A 20,748-nucleotide genomic window follows, 5' to 3' on the forward strand; every position below is an offset into this window, starting at 1 on the left:
ATTGTATCTTTACAGGAATGAGTCAAGCTCGTACTGTCCCGTGTCTTAAACCATATTTATCGTACATATCCTTAAATTTGTGAATTGTTTTGGCACACACTATTTCATTCGGTAGTGCATGCCACTGATAGATACTAATTTAGGTAATGCCACTGGCCGTGCTGGCTCGGTATGGAGCGCCGACGACGCACGTCTGCCCTCCCTGACTCCCAGTGTGTGTGTGTGTGTGTGTGTGTGTGTGTGTGTGTGTGTGTGTAGATGAGTAAATTGGGAGTGTGTCGTCCTGTCTCGGCTACCTCCCTTTCTTTGGGGGAAGCAGCCTAGGAATATAGATAGATAGCCTATACAGATTCTTTCATTTTTAACTCAAGAGGTATCCTTACTACTATCTATCTATCTATCTATTGCCAGACGCCATAATCCTGTAAGGGGTTGCCGTTTGTCTTTGAGGTAGTTGTTTTATATCTATCTATCTATCAATTGCCAGACGCCATAATCCTGTAAGGGGTTGCCGTTTGTCTTTGAGTTAGTTGTTTATATCTATCTATCTATCAATTGCCAGACGCCATAATCCTGTAAGGGGTTGCCGTTTGTCTTTGAGTTAGTTGTTTATATCTATCTATCTATCAATTGCCAGACGCCATAATCCCGTAAGGGGTGGCCGTTTGTCTTTGAGTTAGTTGTTTTATATCTATCTATCTATCAATTGCCAGACGCCATAATCCTGTAAGGGGTGGCCATTTGTCTTTGAGTTAGTTGTTTTATATCTATCTATCTATCTATTGCCAGACGCCATAATCCTGTAAGGGGTTGCCGTTTGTCTTTGAGTTAGTTGTTTTATATCTATCTATCTATCAATTGCCAGACGCCATAATCCTGTAAGGGGTGGCCGTTTGTCTTTGAGTTAGTTGTTTATATCTATCTATCTATCAATTGCCAGACGCCATAATCCCGTAAGGGGTGGCCGTTTGTCTTTGAGTTATTTATTTTACAGGGAGGGGCACTAACCCTCCACCAACCCACTTGTTGACACGTAGGGAGCATGTATGAGTTGGTTATATGGTTACCACCCAGCGTAGTAAATGGTTTCTTGGCTTACAGGAAATCATTTGGCTTGTCACTCAAAGTAAAGCCACCTATAAAGGAAAGAAAAGCAATAAGAAGTGACAGGAAAGATGGGAGAAATAGGAAGAGAGGAGGACAGACACAGAAAAAGAATGATAAAGGCTAAGGAAGAAGTAGGCAGCACTACATCAAGTGCAGGATGATGTTAAGAAATAGGAAGAGAGGAGGACAGACACAGAAAAAGAATGAGAAAGGCTAAGGAAGAAGTAGGTAGCACTACATCAAGTGAGTGGATGATGGTAAGAAACAGGAAGAGAGGAGGGCAGACACAGAAAAAGAATGATAAAGGCTAAGGAAGAAGTAGGCAGCACTACATCATGTGAGTGGATGATGGTCGCCACCACCTACCACCACCCTTAATACTGGAGTACTTAATGATGGATTTACACCTCCTCCAAAAATTTTTATGAATCCCAAACTGATTAAAATCCTCTGCAGACACATGATCAAAAATATCATCTACCTAAGACATTAAAAAAAGCTATTTACATTATTCATATTAAATTATATTATGAGTTTTCTAGACAGTATTAATGCTTAGGCCAGCGTGACTCACTTAGATGGAGATGGTTGTTTAGGGTGGGGATACAGTGCTAGAGTTGTTCCCAGCATGAGATGGCCAGAGAGTAGGTATCCAGAAGTTACAAGTCCTGACCTTCACCACATACTGCCACACCACACTGCCACACCACACACTGCCACACCACACTGCCACACCACACACTGAAACACCACACACTACTACACCACACTGGGCCACACCACACACTACCACACCACAAGTTACAAGTCGTCACCTTCACCACACTCTGCCACACCACACACTGCCACACCACACACAGGTCAGGTTAGGAATGCACCTTTTGTCTTATCTATGCCCTGATTACAGATAGGGTTTAAAGATACATGACTGGAGTTAACAATGTAAATATTTATCATAATTAAGAATAAATAATGTTTTGTCTTAGAGGAAAATTATAGGTTACTGATTAATCACTTATTGCAATCATTCTTATCCTTCTTCCTACTATACGATACGTGAAACTACTCATAAGGAATAGGTAATAATAATAATAATAATAATAATAATAATTGTAATGCTAGGTGTTTTAAGGTTGGCTTCCCGTCCCTCTAACGCCTAGTGTGTAGCTGGGTTCTCTTTCTAGACCGGAGCTTAGACAAATAGGAGAGAGGCAGGACACAAAAACTCAAGGCAACAACCTTACACGTGTATTGCTAAATTCTACAGCGGAACGGGTAGATGTCACGAATACAGATACACTGGACAATTATAATTCTTAGGCCTAGATATGGGTTGCTAGTATCTCTCAGGATACTACTCAGGTCAAGGTCGGATAGGGTGAATAGCACTTAGGGCAGGGGTTTATGCTCTACGCTATTATTGCAGGAAGTCCAGGTTAGATATTTGTGGCGTGGGTGGCACTATTTCACTGTTGGTAATTATTACTTTAACACTGGGGTCTGTGTATGATCTTAGTGTGATGCTGCATTACTAGATGGAAGCGTATTCACTGTAATAGATCCGTATTTCACTGTTTGGCCGTGTTCACGGTTTCACTGTTATTTTTATTTACTCAACCACTTTTATATTGTCACTGGTGTTTCTCGCACTGACTTCCTTTATATGGTTAATTCATTGCTCTGCCTTCATGTCACTAGGTCACGGACATTGTGCTTTCACTGTCACTCCTTTCGGGTCTGGGCGTCGTGGCGGTCAGGTACAAGGGCGGAGGAAGTGGCCCAGTCTCTCTACTGATGGGGCTGGGTTCCGCCGGGGGCCTCTGTTCAGGGGCCACGTAATCACGCGTAGGGGCGTCCTCTCTCGTCTGGGGCTGCGGGTGGCGAAGGTCCCTGCGCTTTCAGGGCTTGGGACGGGAGCACGGCCCTCGGGGCTGGGGCCAAATAACTGCCTGAACTTCTCGCTCAGGCACCTGATGGAGGACGAAGATCTCCGGCGTCTGGGTGTAGGGAGGTCCCGCCCGAGGGTCCTGGAGGCGGTCTGGAGCTCCCAAGGGCTGCGGTCCCCGGTGTTCGGAGACGCCATCAGGAGGGGGCTGCTGCTTCGGCCTATGTCGGGGTCCATCAGGTGAGTCCTCTCTGGATCCGGCTGCAGGGAGAAGAGCCCGGTGGAAGTCAAGGGGCCTCCAGTACTCCTCCAGGCTGGGGGCTCCCCCTGGGTCGTAGGTTGATGAGCAGGAGTCAGCACCTGACGGAGGAGTGGCTACTGGCCGTCTCCTGCCGTAGGGCCCGGCTACTGGCCGTGGACTTCTGGGGGCACAGCTGCAGGCCATCGTTAAGGCCCGGCTACTGGCCGTGGCTTGGGGAGAGAAGCGGCTACAGGCCAACTCTGGGGCACCTTCAGAGCGGCTACAGGCCGTCTCCTGACAAAGGCGGGAGCGGCTACAGGCCATCTCCTGATTCCCTCTGGAGTGGCTACAGGCCATCTCCTGCAGGAGGGTTGAGCGGCTACAGGCCGTCTCTCAAGGGGCACCTTCAGAGCGGCTACAAGCTGTCTCTCAAGGGGCACCTTCAAAGCGGCTCCAGGCCGTATCCTGATGATGACGGGAGCAGCTACATGCCGTCTCCTGTTTTCCCTTAGAGTGGCTACAGGCCATCTCCTTCAGGAGGGTTGAGCGGCTACAGGCCATCTCAGGGGTGCTGACTGGAGCTGGAGTAACAGCTTCATCCCGATGTTGGTTGGGGACGGCTCGCCTGGAAGGTAGTCCTGTATTCCTGCTATGGTGGTGGCGGGTGAGCTCCGGGTCATAGGGGCGCGCAGACCGGGCGGACTTATGTTGTTGTCACCCTGAGTCCTGTCGGGCGGACTTATGTTGTTGTCACCCTGAGTCCCGTCGGGCGGACTTATGTTGTTGTCACCCTGAGTCCCGTCATGCTGTCAGTGCTCCTCTGTGGACTCCTTCTGGGGGTGTTAGGTCGCCCTCTGTGGCACTATACTGCATTTTATGAACTTTTTTACACTTTTTTTTCATTTTTTAAACTTTTGCATTTTTTTTACACTTTTGTACTTTTTAACCCGTTTTTTACACTTTCTTACACTTTTGTTACATTTGTTTAAACTTTTTATACTACATTTTTAAACTTTTGACCCTTTTCATACTTTTTTTTTACGTTTTCCACTATTTTATCCTTTTAACACTTTTTATAACTACACTTTTTTTGCCTTTTTTTTTTTTTTTTTTTACTTTTTTACACTTTTACACTTTCTTACACTTTTTACACTTTTTTACTTTTATACAATTTGTGGCTTATTTCACGTAGCTCAGTGAAAGACAATGCTGTGACTACAATTTTTTTTTTCTTAACACTTCTTCGTGACTATCACCACTACACTTTCTTAGCACTTCTTTGTGACTATCACCACAATATCCTTTTCTTAGCACTTCTTCGTGACTATCACCTCATACTTTCTTAGCACTTCTTCGTGACTATCACCACTACACTTTCTTAGCACTTCTTCGTGACTATCACCACTACACTTTCTTAGCACTTCTTCGTGACTATCACCACAACACTTTCTTAGCACTTCTTCGTGACTATCACCACTACACTTTCTTAGCACTTCTTCGTGACTATCACCACTACACTTTCTTAGCACTTCTTCGTGACTGTCACCACAATATCTTTTTCTTAGCACTTCTTCATGACTATCACCACAATATCTTTTTCTTAGCACTTCTTCGTGACTATCACCACTACACTTTCTTAGCACTTCTGCGTGACTATCACCACAATATCTTTTTCTTAGCACTTCTTCGTGACTATCACCACTACACTTTCTTAGCACTTCTGCGTGACTATCACCACAATATCTTTTTCTTAGCACTTCTTCGTGACTATAACCGCAACACTTTCTTAGCACTTCTGCGTGACTATCACCACAATATCTTTTTCTTAGCACTTCTTCGTGACTATCACCACTACACTTTCTTAGCACTTCTTCGTGACTATCACCACAAAATCCTTTTCTTAGCAATTCTTCGTGACTATCATAGCAACATCCTTTCCTTAACACATCTTCGTATCACCGCAACACTTTCTTAGCACTTCTTCGTGACTAGCATCGCAACATAAACACATCATTGAAGAGGCTACATCACCTACCCTATAATTAGTAAAGAAATTAATATAAAGACACACCTCAGTTATGTAAAGTCTATCTATCTATCTATCTATTGCCAGAAGCCTTAATCCCGTGAGGGGTGGCCACAAACAATCGCCTCCATGTCACACTTTCCCCTGCCATTTCACTGCCCTCCCCCCGGCTCACACACCCTTCTCTCATATACCTCTTCACTCCAGCCCTTCACCTCATCCTCCCTCTCCCCACCTCACTCACATACACTCCTCGTTAGTCTCTCTCTCTCTCTCTCTCTCTCCAACTTACACTTCCATCTCTCATATACTTCTCCACTCCATCCCTTTGTCTCATCCTCTGTCTTCCCCTTCCTCTCCCTCCTCCACCTCACTCGCATACACTCTCCTCGTTAGTCTCTCACTTTCCACCTTACACCTCCCTCTCTCATACACCTATCCACCCCATCCTTCCATCTCATCCTCCCCCTCCCCACGTCTCTCATATACACTCTCCTCTTAGTCTCTCCAACTTACACCTCTCATATACCTCTCCACACCATCCCTCCATCTCATCCTCCCTCCTCTTCCCCTCCACCTCACTCACATACACTCTCCTCGTTAGTCTCTCATATACCTCTCCACTGCATCCCTTTGTCATATTATATAAAGTGGTATAAGTATAAAAGATCTAAGCAGTGAAATTTAGTATGAGAGAGAGAGAGAGAGAGAGAGAGAGAGAGAGAGAGAGAGAGAGAGAGAGAGAGAGAGAGAGAGAGAGAGAGTAATTAATCTGTTTTCATCATACTTTCTACTTTCTTAGCACAACAATCGAGAGAGAGAGAGAGAGATAGATAGAGAGAGAGAGAGAGAGAGAGAGAGAGAGAGAGAGGTTATTAATGTATTTCCACTTCATTTTTAGTTTCTTACCAAAACAATCGAAAGACAGACAGACAGACTCAGAGACAGAGAAACAGAGGCAGACAGGCAGACAGACAGAAAGATGTAGACAGACAGACAGACAGACAGACAGACAGGTCATTAATGTATTTCACCTCATTTTTTAGTTTCTCACCCCAACAATCGGAAGACAGACAGACAGACAGAAAGACACAGAGAGACAGAGAAACAAAGACAGACAGGCAGACAGACAGATAGATGCAGACAGACAGAAAGAGAGAGAGACAGACAGACAGGTTAGTAATATATTTCACTTCATTTTTCGTTTCTCACCCCAACCACCTCCTTACCTTGCAGATTCCAAGACATCTGGGGAACGAGAAAGCCACCAAGAGGTGACCCACAGTGCTGGCGACCAAGCAGTGTTCCCCGCCCCGCTGTTTGTTTACCTAGTCATTGTTTTATGTTTTTTGGCAAGATAGATGGGTTGCAGGGACGGAAAAAACTCTGATAATGACGCCTGGTTTATGTTTATCTGTCTATTCCACTAACAGACCTTGAGAAGACCAAATATCACAAAGGGAGGCCTCTGAAAATGTTGCTTGGTTCATGTTCATCTACTTCACCAACAGGACTTGAGAAAAAAAAACTGCAAAATCGGAGAGACCTCAGATAATGACGCTTGGTTTACGTTTATCTGTCTATTTCAACAACAAAACATGAAATAACAAACCGCAATATCGGAAAGACCTCATAATGAAACCTGGTTTATGTTTATCTTCTATTTCACCAACAAAACATGAGGAAACCAAACTGCATAAACGGAAACCTCTGATAATGATGCCTGGTTTATGCTTATCTGTCTATTTCACTAACAGAACAAGGGAAAGCCAAATTTAAGATCCATTCACTTCGAGGTTCCTGGACAAGATGGAGGTCATAGGCAGAGAGAAATGGAGAGGAAGGAAGACAGAGTGTTGACCTGTTGCATATGTGAATAAATGAGAGGATGGACTGGGTTTTGCATTAGAAAGCTGGACAGAAAAGGGGTTCAGTCAGCCAGATGGTTGTTACAAATGGTTGTTACAGGAAAGGGGTTAAGTCTACCAGATGGTTATACAGAAAAGGGGTTAAGTCTGCCAGATGGTTGTTACAAAAAGGGGTTAAGTCTGCCAGATGGTTGTTACAAAAAGGGGTTAAGTCTGCCAGATGATTGATACAGATGGCTGTGACAGAAAATGGCTTAAGTCTGCCAGATGGTTGTTACACATGGCTGTCACAGAAAATGGTTAAGTCTTCCAGATGGTTGATACAGTTGGTTGTTACAGAAAAGGGGTCTAGTCTGACAGATGGTTGTTACAGATGGTTGTTACAGAAAAGGGGTTTACTCTGACAGATGATTGTTACAGAAAAGGGGTTAAGTCTGCCAGATGGTTGGTACGTTCCTGCCAAAATGGACGAGGGATATACAGTAAACACAAAAAGTCAAAAGTGGCCATTGAATCAGTAGTGAGAAAATGATGCAACACAGCAGCCACAAAAGAGGAGCTGAAAGGAATCATTGTTAGGAGGGAGGATGAGACGAAAAACCTTTGATTCCACCCTGTATAGAAGAGCTGAAGTGGAGGAAGCACCTAAAATGGGCGAATATAAACTCTGTACAAAGTCACCAACTGTGCAGAGGTAAACAAATCATGGTGTCGACTAACCTATCTTGGTCCTCATTCTTGTAGGTTGAGGTAGCTCCCTAACACCTTTTCCTAAACGATTTATTTTATTATTCATTACTGTCCTCCTCTGTGTTAGATAAATCCTCCCAATATCGCCATACTCAGTGTAAACAATGTACAAAAGGATCTTAACCAGCCATATCCAAAAATAAATTGCTCAGGAGGAATAGGGAACTTCCTTACCCTAAATGAAATTAATGGATTTTGAATTTGGCTTTTTTTTTTTTTTTTTTAAGGAACAATATTGCGGGCTTCCAACCTTTGTTTCATTTTACCTTGCATTAAAAAAGGAAATATATAACTTTGATTTAAACTGCCAATTAGCCTTTCCGTGGTGCCATACCCCCTGGGAAGGAAGGGGGGAAAGAATACCTTCCCAGTATCCCTGCTTGCCGTAAGAGACGACTAAAAGGGGATGTGTTTGTCTCCAGTCTTTCTCTCCGTACTGTCCTCTTCTTCTTATCTCTCCTACCCCTTTTCTTTGAAAAGCAACGTTGGGCCTGGTTAGTACTTGGATGGGTGACCGCCTGGGAACACCAGATGCTGTTGGCATAACGTTCTCCCTACGTGTCAAGTGGGGTTGATGGAGGATTAGTGCCCCTCCCTGTAAAACAATTAACTCTGAGCCCTTGTCCACCCCGTTTGGGATACATGCCGTCTGGCAATGAATGAATGAATGATGTGTTCTTACCCTATTGTTCTTATCTAATTGTATCTTTACAGGAATGAGTCAAGCTCGTACTGTCACGTGTCTTAAACCATATTTATCGCACGAATCTTTAAATTTGTGAATTGTTTTGGCACACACTATTTCATTCGGTAGTGCATTCCATTGATCAATTGCTCTGTTTGGGAAACTGAATTTCCTTATGTTTTATCACCTCTCTTCTTATGCAGTTTTTTGCAGTGTCCTCTTGCTGATGCTTCCCCATATGTTAAGTAATCATTTATGTCTATTTTCTCCTTCCCTGATATGCATTTATATAGCATTATCATGTAACCTCTTTTCCTTCTCTCCTGTAGTGTTGGTAGATTCAGTTTATTTAGTCTTTCTTCGTAGCTTAGGTCCCTTAAGCTTGGTACCCATCTTGTAGCGGCCCTTTGAACTTTTTCAATCTTGTCTATGTGTTTTTTGAGATGAGAACTCCAGACTACTGATGCATACTCCAGGGTTGGCTTGATGAATGATGTTATTATCCTTCTTAGCATGTCTTCATTTATGTATGTGAATGCTATTCTCATATTTGCAAGCAGTGTATACATGTTCCGTACCTTCTCACTGATGTGGTCAGCCGGAGATAGTCTGTTATTGATAATCACATCTAGGTCTTTCTCTCTTTCTGATGTGTATAGGGTTTTATTTCCTAACGTATAATCCCAATCAGGTCTTTTTCCACTTTTACCAAACTTGATTACATGACACTTGTCCACATTGAACTCCATTTGCCATGTATTACTCCATTCATGAAGTTTATTTAATTCTTCTTGAAGCTTTTTACAAGAGTCTGTGTTAGTAATTCTCCTTTGTATTTTTGCATCATCTGCAAACATATTCAGATAGCTCTCATTTCCAGTGTTACTGTTTATATCATTTATATACACTAAAAACATGATTGGTGCCAGCACTGAACCCTGTGGTACTCCACTAGTCACTTCTTTCCATGATGAGTAGTTTCCCCTTAGTACTGTTCTCATTTCTCTTTTTATGAGAAAGTCTTGCATCCAACAAAACAGTTTGCCTAGAATTCCTCCTTGATGGTAGAGTTTCCATAAAAGTCTTTGGTGTGGTACTGTGTCAAATGCTTTCTTGAAATCTAAATAGATACTGTCAACCCATCCTTCTCTTTCCTGTATTGTGTTTGTTACACTGTCATAGTAGCTCAACAGCTTAGTAACACATGATTTTCCTTTTCTGAAACCAAACTGTCTTTCTGTTATCATACTGTGTTCTAGATGATTTGCCCAAGCTTTTCTTATAAGCTTTTTTAATACCTTGCTTACAACACTGGTCAGTGATACTGGTCGGTAGTTGAGTGGATTTTGTCTATTTCCTTTCTTGAATAAGGGGACAATATTTGCTTTCTTCCAAATATCAGGTAGTTTACCTTGACTCAAGGATTTCTTGAAAATTAAAAATAATGGTTTACTTAACTCCTTTGCACATTCTCGTAGTACCCAACATGAAATTTCATCAGGACCACTTGCTTTTCCTCTGTCTAATTTACTTAACTCCTCCTGTATTACTTTTTCTGATATTTGTATATCTGGTAGTATGTGTGGACATGCATGTTCCACATAGTCCCTCTCAAAATTTTTTCTTCTGTAAAAACTAAGTGGAAATTCTTATTTAGCGCTTCACAAATATCTTTCTCTTGTGTATAAGTGATTCCCTCGTCCGTAATGGATTGTATTATATCTTTTACTTTGGTTTTGCTTCTGATGTAGCTGTAAAATAGCTTTGGTTGATCACTACTTTTATTTATTATATCCTCCTCAAACTGTTTTTGGGCTTCCCTCCTTATTCTTGTATAATCGTTTCTTGCCTGTTTGTAATTATTATACGCCCTTTCACTATTGTGTCTTCTGTATCTATTCCACAACAAATCTCTTCTTTCTTTTGATTTTTTACATTCTGTATTGAACCATTTCTGTATTTTCTTATCTGCTTCTTTGTGCTGTGGGATGTACTTCTGGACTCCTATTTCATAAAATTCACAGAATTTTTTATATACAGCATTTAAATCTTGTCCTCTAAGCTCATTTTCCCAATCAACTTCTAAGAAATACTTCTTTAGGGCTTGATAATTTCCCTTTTTATAGTTTAGGCTCTTTTTGTAACTTTCATTGCTGTTAACTATGTCATATGCTATCCTGAAGTTGTAATTTAGTACCGCATGATCGCTTTTGCCGAGTGGAGGGTGACATATTAAACTGTCAATATCATTTTCTTGCCTAGTAAATATTAGATCTAGCACTGAAGGTACATTGAGTCCTCTTTTCTGGTGGTTTCCCTCACATGTTGCGTTAGGAAAAACTCTTGCACGAGATCCAGGAGCTTTTGGTCCCAACAGCTTTCTTGGCTAGTTATATCTAGAGTATTCCAATTTATATTTGTATTAAAATCTCCAGTTAGTATAATTCTTTCCGATTTCTCTTCCATTTTATGTAGTAATGCTCTTAAACTCTGAATTGTACTCTCTGCCAGGTCCTCATACTCATCTCTTTCCCATGTGTTAATCTGGGTGGCATGTACAAATTGGCTACAATTACTTTCCCTTCAGATGTGTTGATCTCTACTGCAATCAGTTCTACTTGTGATGGTATATCTAGTTTTATTTCATTGACTTTTAGATTTTTCTTAGTTAATATTATAATTCCTCCTCCTTTTTTAAAATTTCTGTCTCTTCTCCATATATTGTATTCCTCTAAGTTTAGTATGTCATTGGATATCCTTGGTGTTAATTTTGTTTCAGTTAGGCATATTATTTGTGGTTCATTTTCTCTGACATAATCATTCATCTCTAGTAATTTACTGTAGATACCATTCCATCCACATTTGCGTACATCAACTTTATCATCTTGTTTATATACTTGTCATGATATGGTTTTACTACCTTCCTCCTTTTTATTCCCACCTGTTTATGTACCACTTTCGTACCTGCAATCCTATTACTTTGTAAAAAAAAAATGTGTTCTTCTCCTCTTCTGATCTTCCCTCATTTTTTGTTTTTGCTTCCTCCCTCTTCTCTTTCAGTAATTCCAGTTCCTCTTGTGTTAGGCATCTTTTTATCCATACATTTTTGAATTCCTCTTTTTCCATAAGATTTTTTGCATTTTTTAGTATCTTCTCCACAGTGTTTACACTCTGGAAAGTTACCTTTAAAGGTCTTGTCTTGCTTTTCTCGTATTTCCCTAACCTTTTGTGTTCCTCTATATCTTTACTACAGATTTCCTCTGATACTTCTTTCAATATGCCCATTACATTTGCCATCTCCTTTTTGTCTCTTGAGATCTTGTTTCTTACTTCTTCCTCTTCTATACCAGTGATTACTATAGATTTGTTGATATCTACTGAATCTCTGACTAACTTTGGATTGTTTTGGATTATTCTTTTCACTTCCTTTTTAATGCTTTTTTCCTCCACCCTTGTTTCTAAGTCTTTCTTTACTTTCACCATTTCAGCATACGTGGTTTCCACATCATTTTTTTTAGCTCTGCACAGCTTCATTCACCTGTGTTATCTTCTCCTCAATATCACTGCTCTGGTCTATCTGACTGCTTACTTGCCTAATTGTCTCTGTATCATTTTTGAACTCTTCCATAATACTCTCGTGATTGACTACTGTACTTGCCATTTCACTCATTTTCCTTCTAAGTGTACTCAGTTCCACTGTTAGTTCACTGATGGTTGTGTCTTTCTTGTTGGCCTCCCTTCCTAGTTTTTCTATTTCTTCCTTTTGCAAGTGCATCTGCTTCTTTATTTCATCAGTTTCATTTTTGAAAGCCATTTCTAGTTTGTTTACACGTTCAACCAGTCTATTGTGAGTCTCCACTTCAACCAGTTCTTGATAGAAATCATCATCTTGCTTTCTACCTTTATCCCTTTTCTTTTCCAAATTTGCTTTACTAAAGTATGTGTCCATTTTGCAATACTAAAAGCACAGAGTACATGTACTTACATTCCCTGTGCAGCTGTAGTCTGAACAAACCTCAGCTGACTGAGTGCAGTCTTTCGCCTCTCGGTTCTCTTTTCTGTTTGAACAAGTCTTGTTTAAACTTCTTATTATTTTTTCTTTTAATAATGAAAAATCATTTAGTCTAACCTGGTACAGAGCTTGACTCATATCAAGATACTAATTTAGGTAATGGCACTAGCCGTGCTGGCTCGGTACGGAGCGCCGACATCGCACATCTGCTCTCTCCGACTCCCACTGTGTGTGTGTGTGTGTGTGTGTTTGCCTCTATTCATTTTGTCTCCAGTCTTTCTCTCCATACTGTCCTCATCTTCTGTTGTCCTACCTCTTTTGGTTTATATTTCAGCGTTTTTTTCCAGCCTCTATTCATTTTGTCTCCAGGTTTTCTCACTGTCCTCTTCTTCTCTTCTGTCCTACCTCTTTTCTACAGATTTCCGCGTTTCTTCCGGGCTCTATCATCCCTTTACTCCTATCAGTTAAAAATTTGGTCTCTTATCATGAATAGTTGAAGCACATTCCATTCACGTCACTACATTGTTCCTAAAAGCAATCCATATCCTTCACCTAATCTAAACTCCCGCCTTTAGATTCGAATTCTCCTCTGCCATATCCCCTTACTATACCCACAAATCATAACAGTGCCATGTGATCTATGCTATCTGGCACTTTCAATTCTCTCACTCATTCATTTACTTCTCTGATCCTGTGTGTTCCTTAGAGTTAGGACATATATACTTTGGGGAAGTTAAGAAAATATATACGTATTTGTATCAGTAGCCATGCATATATGTAATTTCTCACGGGCATTTCCTCTGCTTCTGTAGAATTTGCGTGTGTGTCTCTTCTGGAATAAAAGTGAATTCAGTGTGTGTGTGTGTGTGTGTGTGTGTGTGTGTGTGTGTGTGTTTTAACGCAAATTTGTTCCAGTGTGTGAGGTGGAGAGAGGGAGAGGGAGGGGGAGACCGAGGATGAGATGCAGGGATGGAGTAGAGAGGTGCAGTATATGAGAGAGGGAGGAGTGTAAGTTGTGGGGAGGGCAGCGAAATGGCAGGGGACGGTGATATGCACCCCTTACGGAATTAACGCATCTTGGTAAAACAGGCGCTGATTAATAATTACGTTACTCTTAATATCTAACCACATTGTAGACATAATCTTTATATTTAATTGAAGTAATGGAGTTATTGCATATGTTCAGTAAATAAAGAAACGGCCAAATATGACCTGAATTGAACTGAAATATTTATCGCTGTAAACGGTACAGAGTGCTAGTACAACAAAATAAGGTGGTGGGTCTTGTCACACACCTTCTTCAGCCAATACAGTTATATACAGTTAGTAATTGGACATTCGTGGGTGTAGCCACACCAATTTTGGGGTGTAGCCACATACCCTCTGATAAAAAAACAAAAATAATAATTACACACTATGTTATGAAATACAGAGGCATTTGTATGATGTATTACACACAGGAGTAAGGGGTAGTACTAGAGTAGTAAAGAAATACAGTGAACAAATCAGTACCAGCCCTGGCCGAAGGTGATGACATCGCCTTATCAGCAGGTCGGCGAGTGATGGCCACAACACCACCACCATCACACCTTCCACACTCTCCCTCCACTACACTCTCTCTTCGATTCAGATCTTCCCTTCCTTTTGTTGTGCATGTACTTTATACATATTCTTCAATGATACACAGTAGCATTTTTCTTACACTGGCTTGAAACAGTACATTCTTTCAGCAACTATGGCTAGGTCACATAAGGCACACACATCCTCTAAGATTACACCTCTCTTTCTCCGTTTTATATCATCTTAACTGTTTAGTTGACCATACAGTCTGTACATGTCCCTCATTTTCTTTTTTTTTTTCTTTTTTTTTTTTTAATATTTTTCCCTTACGCTGCCTTGGAAGCACAGTTGTTAGCGGCTATTGCTGGGTATCGGAATGCTTGATGAATGTTGCTGGTCTGTGGAGGATAGACCAGAGGATAGCAAGTGTTTATAAGTGTAAACAAATATGTCTGAATGTAGTGCTTGTTAGTATCGTGGTACATATTCCGGATATTCACGGAGCATTGGGAGTAACAGTTTTTCATTGATTAACCATGTGATTTGCTCAGTGTTAAAAGTTGTGGGTTTCTATACTTAGCAGTTAGTGGACATTCCATTATGTAATGATGCCGTGTGTGTGCCGCCGGCGCCCCGCACACCATGGCACAGGATGTTCTCTGGTGAATTCCCAATAATGTTTATAGCCTAGTCACAGTCTCATGACAGCGTCATGGAGTCCACCTCTTTGACCACATGTTACATCAGTATTCTGAGCCACATTTACATAATGAAGAGAGCTAGTGCTGCCACTTGCTATGCCATCATTAAGCTGTCTAGCAATATCTTTGGCCAGCGTGAGAGCTGATCATGCTTTTGACAGTAGTATAACTATATTCAGCAGGTATATCAGGAGAGTCGTAGGCCGAAAACAGAACCTTATGAACTAGATCGTCAGCCTTTTCATTGAAGGGTATCCCTATATGAGAAGGGGTCCATGTGTAGTGGACTTTATGACCTGTACTTTCAATAGACCTGTTGGTCGATAGATATCTATTGACAATATCACAGTCTGTAGGAGTAGGAGCCGTAATTCACACAGAGCTCCTTGACCATCCACAAAAAAGGTAAACATCCTTAGATAATGACACAACACAGCCTAGTCCCTCTTCTATCGAATACAGTTCTGCCCGTGTGGAAAAAAGACAGTCAGGAAGTCTTTATGAAATGGCAGTGTCCACGTACTGAATGGGTGACTTATACTCCCCAGTGAACAGCCCAGACCCAGACTTAGTGCCGTCTACAGACCCGTCACAATATATATGTACAGTCTGGTGACGATCTATTGTGTCCAACTTTGTCATGAAGTGGGATTAAGTTCACAAGGCAGCCAATGATCCTTGAGCTTGTGGAGTTTCTCTGTGTCCACAGTCACTCTGCGAGGACTCCAGATGGCCTGACCAGGTGTTTGTATTAAATTAATGCAAGCAACTATAACACTGAAGTTGTTCAAGAGTTTGTACATACAGCCGAGGTATGTGTTTGGAGGAGAACAAGCACTGTTGTGATAGGTCGTCAGAGAATGTCTTAGCTTTTCAGACCCGTATTTAATCATCCAGACAACTTTTCGTGACAGAATTTCCCGTATCCTGATTACGAAACTTTAGAGTTCCAGTTCTGCCCTCATGACCTCACTTTTCGCTGTCTTGGGACAACCTAGGACTATCCTCATTGCCTCATTTTGTACTATTTCCAATTTCTTAAGGTTGTTCCGACTATATTGTACCAGGACAGGGGCTGCATAATCTATCAATGACCTACTGTAATAGTACTAAAATACATCCTTACGAGTACTGGAATGCCAACTCCTCTTCCTCTATTCGCCAAGACTCGCAATGGTGCAAGTCTAGGAAGGCACTGGTTACGAACGTAATCAATGCATTCTGGGCCTTTATGATAACTGAGCTGGACTCCTAGGTATTTGTAGGTACTCGCTCGTTCTAGTTTAGTAGAATTTATACATGGGAGTTTGCAACGATTCTGTAATCCCTGAAATTTGGTTTTCGACTCATTGATAACGAGTCCCATGTGCACACACAGAGCCTCCAACTGGTGCAGGGCTTCACATAAAATGGAAGGGGATTCGCACTGCAGCAAGATATCATCAGCACAGATAATTACCTCCATGCCTAGAGGGAAAATGTGGCGTGCAATTTTGTCCATTAGTACACTGGAAAGCATCGGACTGGGGACACCTCCTTGTGGAGTGCCCAGTTCCATTTCCCTTTCGTCAGAAAACTGCCCCTCCAACCAAACCCTTGCTAACTGGTGACAGAGATAAGATCTTATCCACCCTAGCAGTTTCCCTTTAACCCATTTGACAACCAGTTCCTCTAGAATTACCTCCTCGTTTGCTTTGTCAAACGCCCCTTTCAAGTCAATGAATGCCCTGCACGTTGACCTAGTATTGCTGAGACACTTTACAAAACAATCACTCGTTGCCTTCCCTCTCAGAAAACCATGTAAGTTAGGAGACAATTGATCGCCAGTCTTGTACAACAACCTATTTAGAACAACTCTTTCCATCATTTTACAGATACAGCTAACTAGGGAAATGGGGCGATAACAACCACAGCCCTTTGGAATGGGGGACTTTCAGAGTGCTGAGTCATTCCAAACTCGGTCCTACGCTAGTCTTTTGCTTGCCATGCTTGTAATAGCCGTGGATTATTTGTACTCCAGTGTCTAACTGTGAGGTATAGTAATGGCATATGCCACTGAAATGACAAAAATATTACGCAGAAAAATCATAACCAATAAGAATGATATCCTTTATTTTCATAATTTTAAAATTCATGATCGTAGACTCGATACCGAAGTGTCAGGCTGTCACAACTGTACCTTCCATAAATTATATTTGATTTGCTGGGCATTGTAGCCGATCTCAAATTTATATATATATATATATATATATATATATATATATATATATATATATATATATATATATATATATATATATATATATATATATATATATATTTTAAGGCCTGTCTATTTTACATTATTAACATCAACATTCGTACTGACAGTCCTTGTGTTATCTGAAATTTAATATTTTGTAAATTTAAGCATTTAACATATCGTCAAGAGACTCGCGCATGCTCATGAAGGGGAGTCCTGAATAGAAGAACAGCCCTGGCCAATGCTTGACCGCTTGTTTACCAAGGACCAGTGCTTGTTGCGTCCGTCCTGTGTTAATGTTTGAGAAAGAACTATACTGAATTAAAGGGAATCGAAATACCTGCCGTGGCAAGCCACCACTCAGACGTCGCGACTCCCACCCCAGGAGACTACAGAGCGGTTGGTAAGGAGCGCGGGTTGTCCCGGCTAGAGGGACATACGTCCCCTACGGCCCTGAGCCCGTATTGCCTGCAACAGACCCAGCGGGAAGATTTCAGTCCAGGGGAACTACCTCCCGACCGGACTAGCCCTCGACAGGTTCGGGTTGGGACTACAACTCTAGTCCCGAGCAGCAACCCCTGTGACGGCCTCCGCCTGCACACAAAAAGAGTCAGCCTCAGCCACTCATAAAAGGGAGATGGCCTCTGTCGCTCACCAAAAAGGAGACGGCCGCAGCAGCTCACTAAAAGGAGACGGCCTCAGCTGTTCCCAAACAAAGATGGCCTCCAGCCGCTCGGGTGCTGCTCCTCCTCCCTCCCCTCCTACAGGAACCAGCAACGGCCTCCAGCTGCATCTCGGGAGAAATGAGTACATCCCCTCTCCTCCTGTAGGTGCCCACGAGAGTATGACAGGTGATGGCCTCCAGCCGCACCGGCAGGCAGGTGACGGCCTTCGCCCACACCTCAACTGCATGTCACTCCCCCTGCAGGGCACCAGCGATGGCCTCCAGCCGCACCTGCAGGAAAGGGATGGCCTCTAGCTGCCCTCCCCCTGCTCTTCTTCCCCAAGGCAGCCTCCAGAAGGATCCCCTCGGCCTGGAGACAGTGTGGCACGGCCACGTGCTGCTCCTGGGAGTGTGTGCTATTCAGCCAGTGCCTGTGGAAGACGACCCACTGACGGACTCCTCCCCAAGGCGACACCGCAGTCCTATCCTGACAGTGGCCCAGCAAAAAGGGAGACCACAGACGCCAGACTCCCTGTGGCGCCCCCACTCTCCCGGGGCGCACCCTCTTCAACTCCATGCAACCATCTCCCCAGAGTAGGTGCAGGAAAGAGCACCTGCTCTGCCTGTTTGGTTCCAGCCCGGAGAACCAAACCACTCCAGCAGGTCCCACGAGTAAAGGGCCCCTCTCCACGCCCGACCACAGCCCCCGACTGACGACATCACCACTGAGGGTCGTCCCGTGGCCCTCGAGCGAAGGGACACCTGACAAGGACCCTCCAACACCTGGCCGACACCTGGGCCTCACCCGGTCCCCATAGTACAACTGGAGCCCCTCGCCCTGCCCAGTGCAATAGTGACTGCTTAGGTAAAAGTGATTATAGTGTCTATAGAACTCACACGCAACGCAATCCCTGTGCCCCAACAAACAACCCAACATACTCTTGTGCTCAGGTGTAAGACAGTGTTGTATTAGTGCCCGGATCACTGTGATGTAACTAATGAGGCACTCAGATTGATATTCCAGCCCAACCAGCCCATTGTATAAAGTGAATATCTTGTATCATACAGTGTCCGTCCAGTATCCTGTTTGATACTCCTTAACGAGTCAGGACCCTATAGTTCGTCCAGCCCAAGTGATCAAAAATAGTGTATTGTATGTAATCCACATTGTATTGTATAGAGGTTGTGATTTAGTTAATATACGTGTAAGGTTGTTGCCTAGAGTTTTTGTGTCCTGCTCTTCTTGTTGTGTATTCTAGCTCCGGTCTCAAAGAGGACCCCGGCTCAATCGCCAGGTGCTTTAGGGACGAGAAGTCGACCTTAAAACATCTAGCATAACAGGATTGAGATAACTCAAATTCAGAGGCTGCTGAATCAGATCAGAGACTTCTTATCAGCCTTCATTATTAGTAGTATCCTATCCTAGTAATGTCAAGATTCAAAACTCGCTCACTGTAGTAAAAGAGAGAGAGAGAGAGAGAGAGAGAGAGAGAGAGAGAGAGAGAATTTATCTTTTTTCTATGAGTTGACGTACAAAGGAAATTAATGGCTTGCACTTGTGCACCAGAAAGAAAAAAAAATGCCTAGTTTTATTGCTAGTGTTGTTACTTTGCCATTAGGTTACCCTTTGATTTTTGTTTATGATAAAATTACATTACGTGGCCGAGTTTTAATTGTATAATACATTGCATTCAATAGACATCTCAGCAAAAAGTTACCACCTTAATGTTTATTTAAATCATGAAAACTTAAGAAACAATGTATATACTGTATATTTTAATATCGACAGTTTGCATCATTTAATGTGCAAGAGGATATTAATGTGTAATATAACAGAAGTACCAAGTCTCCAGTGCCATCTAGAATCATGTATGTTCCTTCAATTTTTGGAAGGAATGGTAAAATCAGTTATAAAACATGTCTCAAATGATGATCAGGTAAGCCTCTATTTGCGCCTCTGAACGTGAAAGTAATGTCAGAAATCTAACTTTTTCAGTCCGATGATATACATAGTGGAATATTCACCCGGCGGAGTGAGCCCGACACCACCACCCCAGGAGCAGGGCATAGGGAGGTAGCCCACCACCCCACTAGGAGACAATGGTGAGGTACTTTCGCATTCCGCACGGAAGGGACATATATCCCCTGTGACCCGACGTCCCCCTTCCACACAGCTGGACCACCAGGCAGTACTCACTGTGAGTGCGTTACTTTCCGATGGAGCAAGCACTTGCCAGAATTGGGATGGGACTTGCAGTAGCCAAGTCCCAAGTAGGCCCTCAGATGCAGAGTCCATCGGACCTGCCTCTAAAAGAGGAAGAGACTCCACCGGAGCTCCAGTACCTACTATACCCCCAGGGGAGCAGCAGCACAGTAGTGTCCACCGGATCTAGTGTAGGAGGTGTGACCACGGGTTCTCCTCCTATTGCCACCTACCTCCAGGAGCTAGTGTGTTGGAACGTCCCCCAGACGACCTCGCTAGTGCTCCCCAGGAGGGCGGTGGGCCCAGTGATAGTGTCCACTGGATCTACCACAGAGGGACAGACCAATGGTCTTCCCCCAGCTGCGCCATTCCCCGATGGCAGGAGGGCAGTGTCCACCGGACCTGCAGTGCCGCCAGAAGGCCGCATGGGACTCCCATCCGGTCGTCCCTGGGACGAGAGGTCTCCTGAAGGAGTGTCCACCGGATCTCCTTCGACTGCCATCCTGGCGGAAGCCTAGGCAGAGTCCACCAGATCTGCCTGGCTGAAGGGGCGTTCTCCGAACCTCCTTCCCACGCCCCGGCATGGAGTTGCAGCAGGGACCGTCAGGCCCGCCAGGCAGAGGATCACACCACCGATCATTTCCCTTCCGTGATTCCGGTGGGGAAGTCACATGGAGAGCCAGGCTGACAAATGAGGATATAAAGGAGCATTGTGGTGTGGATGTGGATGTGATAGGGGGCGTTAGGAGGAATACACTTAGGTTGTTTGGCCATGTGGAGAGGATGGAGGGTGAAAGACTGACG

General features: G+C 43.1%; 1 protein-coding gene across 1 annotated transcript in view; it reads right to left on the reverse strand.

Annotated features, from left to right (window-relative positions):
* Positions 1–17,870, reverse strand: part of LOC145395647 (solute carrier family 49 member A3-like) — a 63,266-nt gene extending 45,396 nt beyond the window's left edge. The window contains exon 1 of the mRNA XM_080269216.1: positions 17,843–17,870. Coding sequence (XP_080125342.1) covers positions 17,843–17,870 — 28 coding nt within the window. The remainder of the gene's footprint in view (positions 1–17,842) is intronic.
* Positions 17,871–20,748: the final 2,878 nt, after the last annotated feature.

This window comes from Coenobita brevimanus, chromosome 32 (assembly GCF_032717465.1).
Source record: "Coenobita brevimanus isolate Jiangsu-jjx chromosome 32, ASM3271746v2, whole genome shotgun sequence".
NCBI lineage: Eukaryota > Metazoa > Arthropoda > Malacostraca > Decapoda > Coenobitidae > Coenobita > Coenobita brevimanus.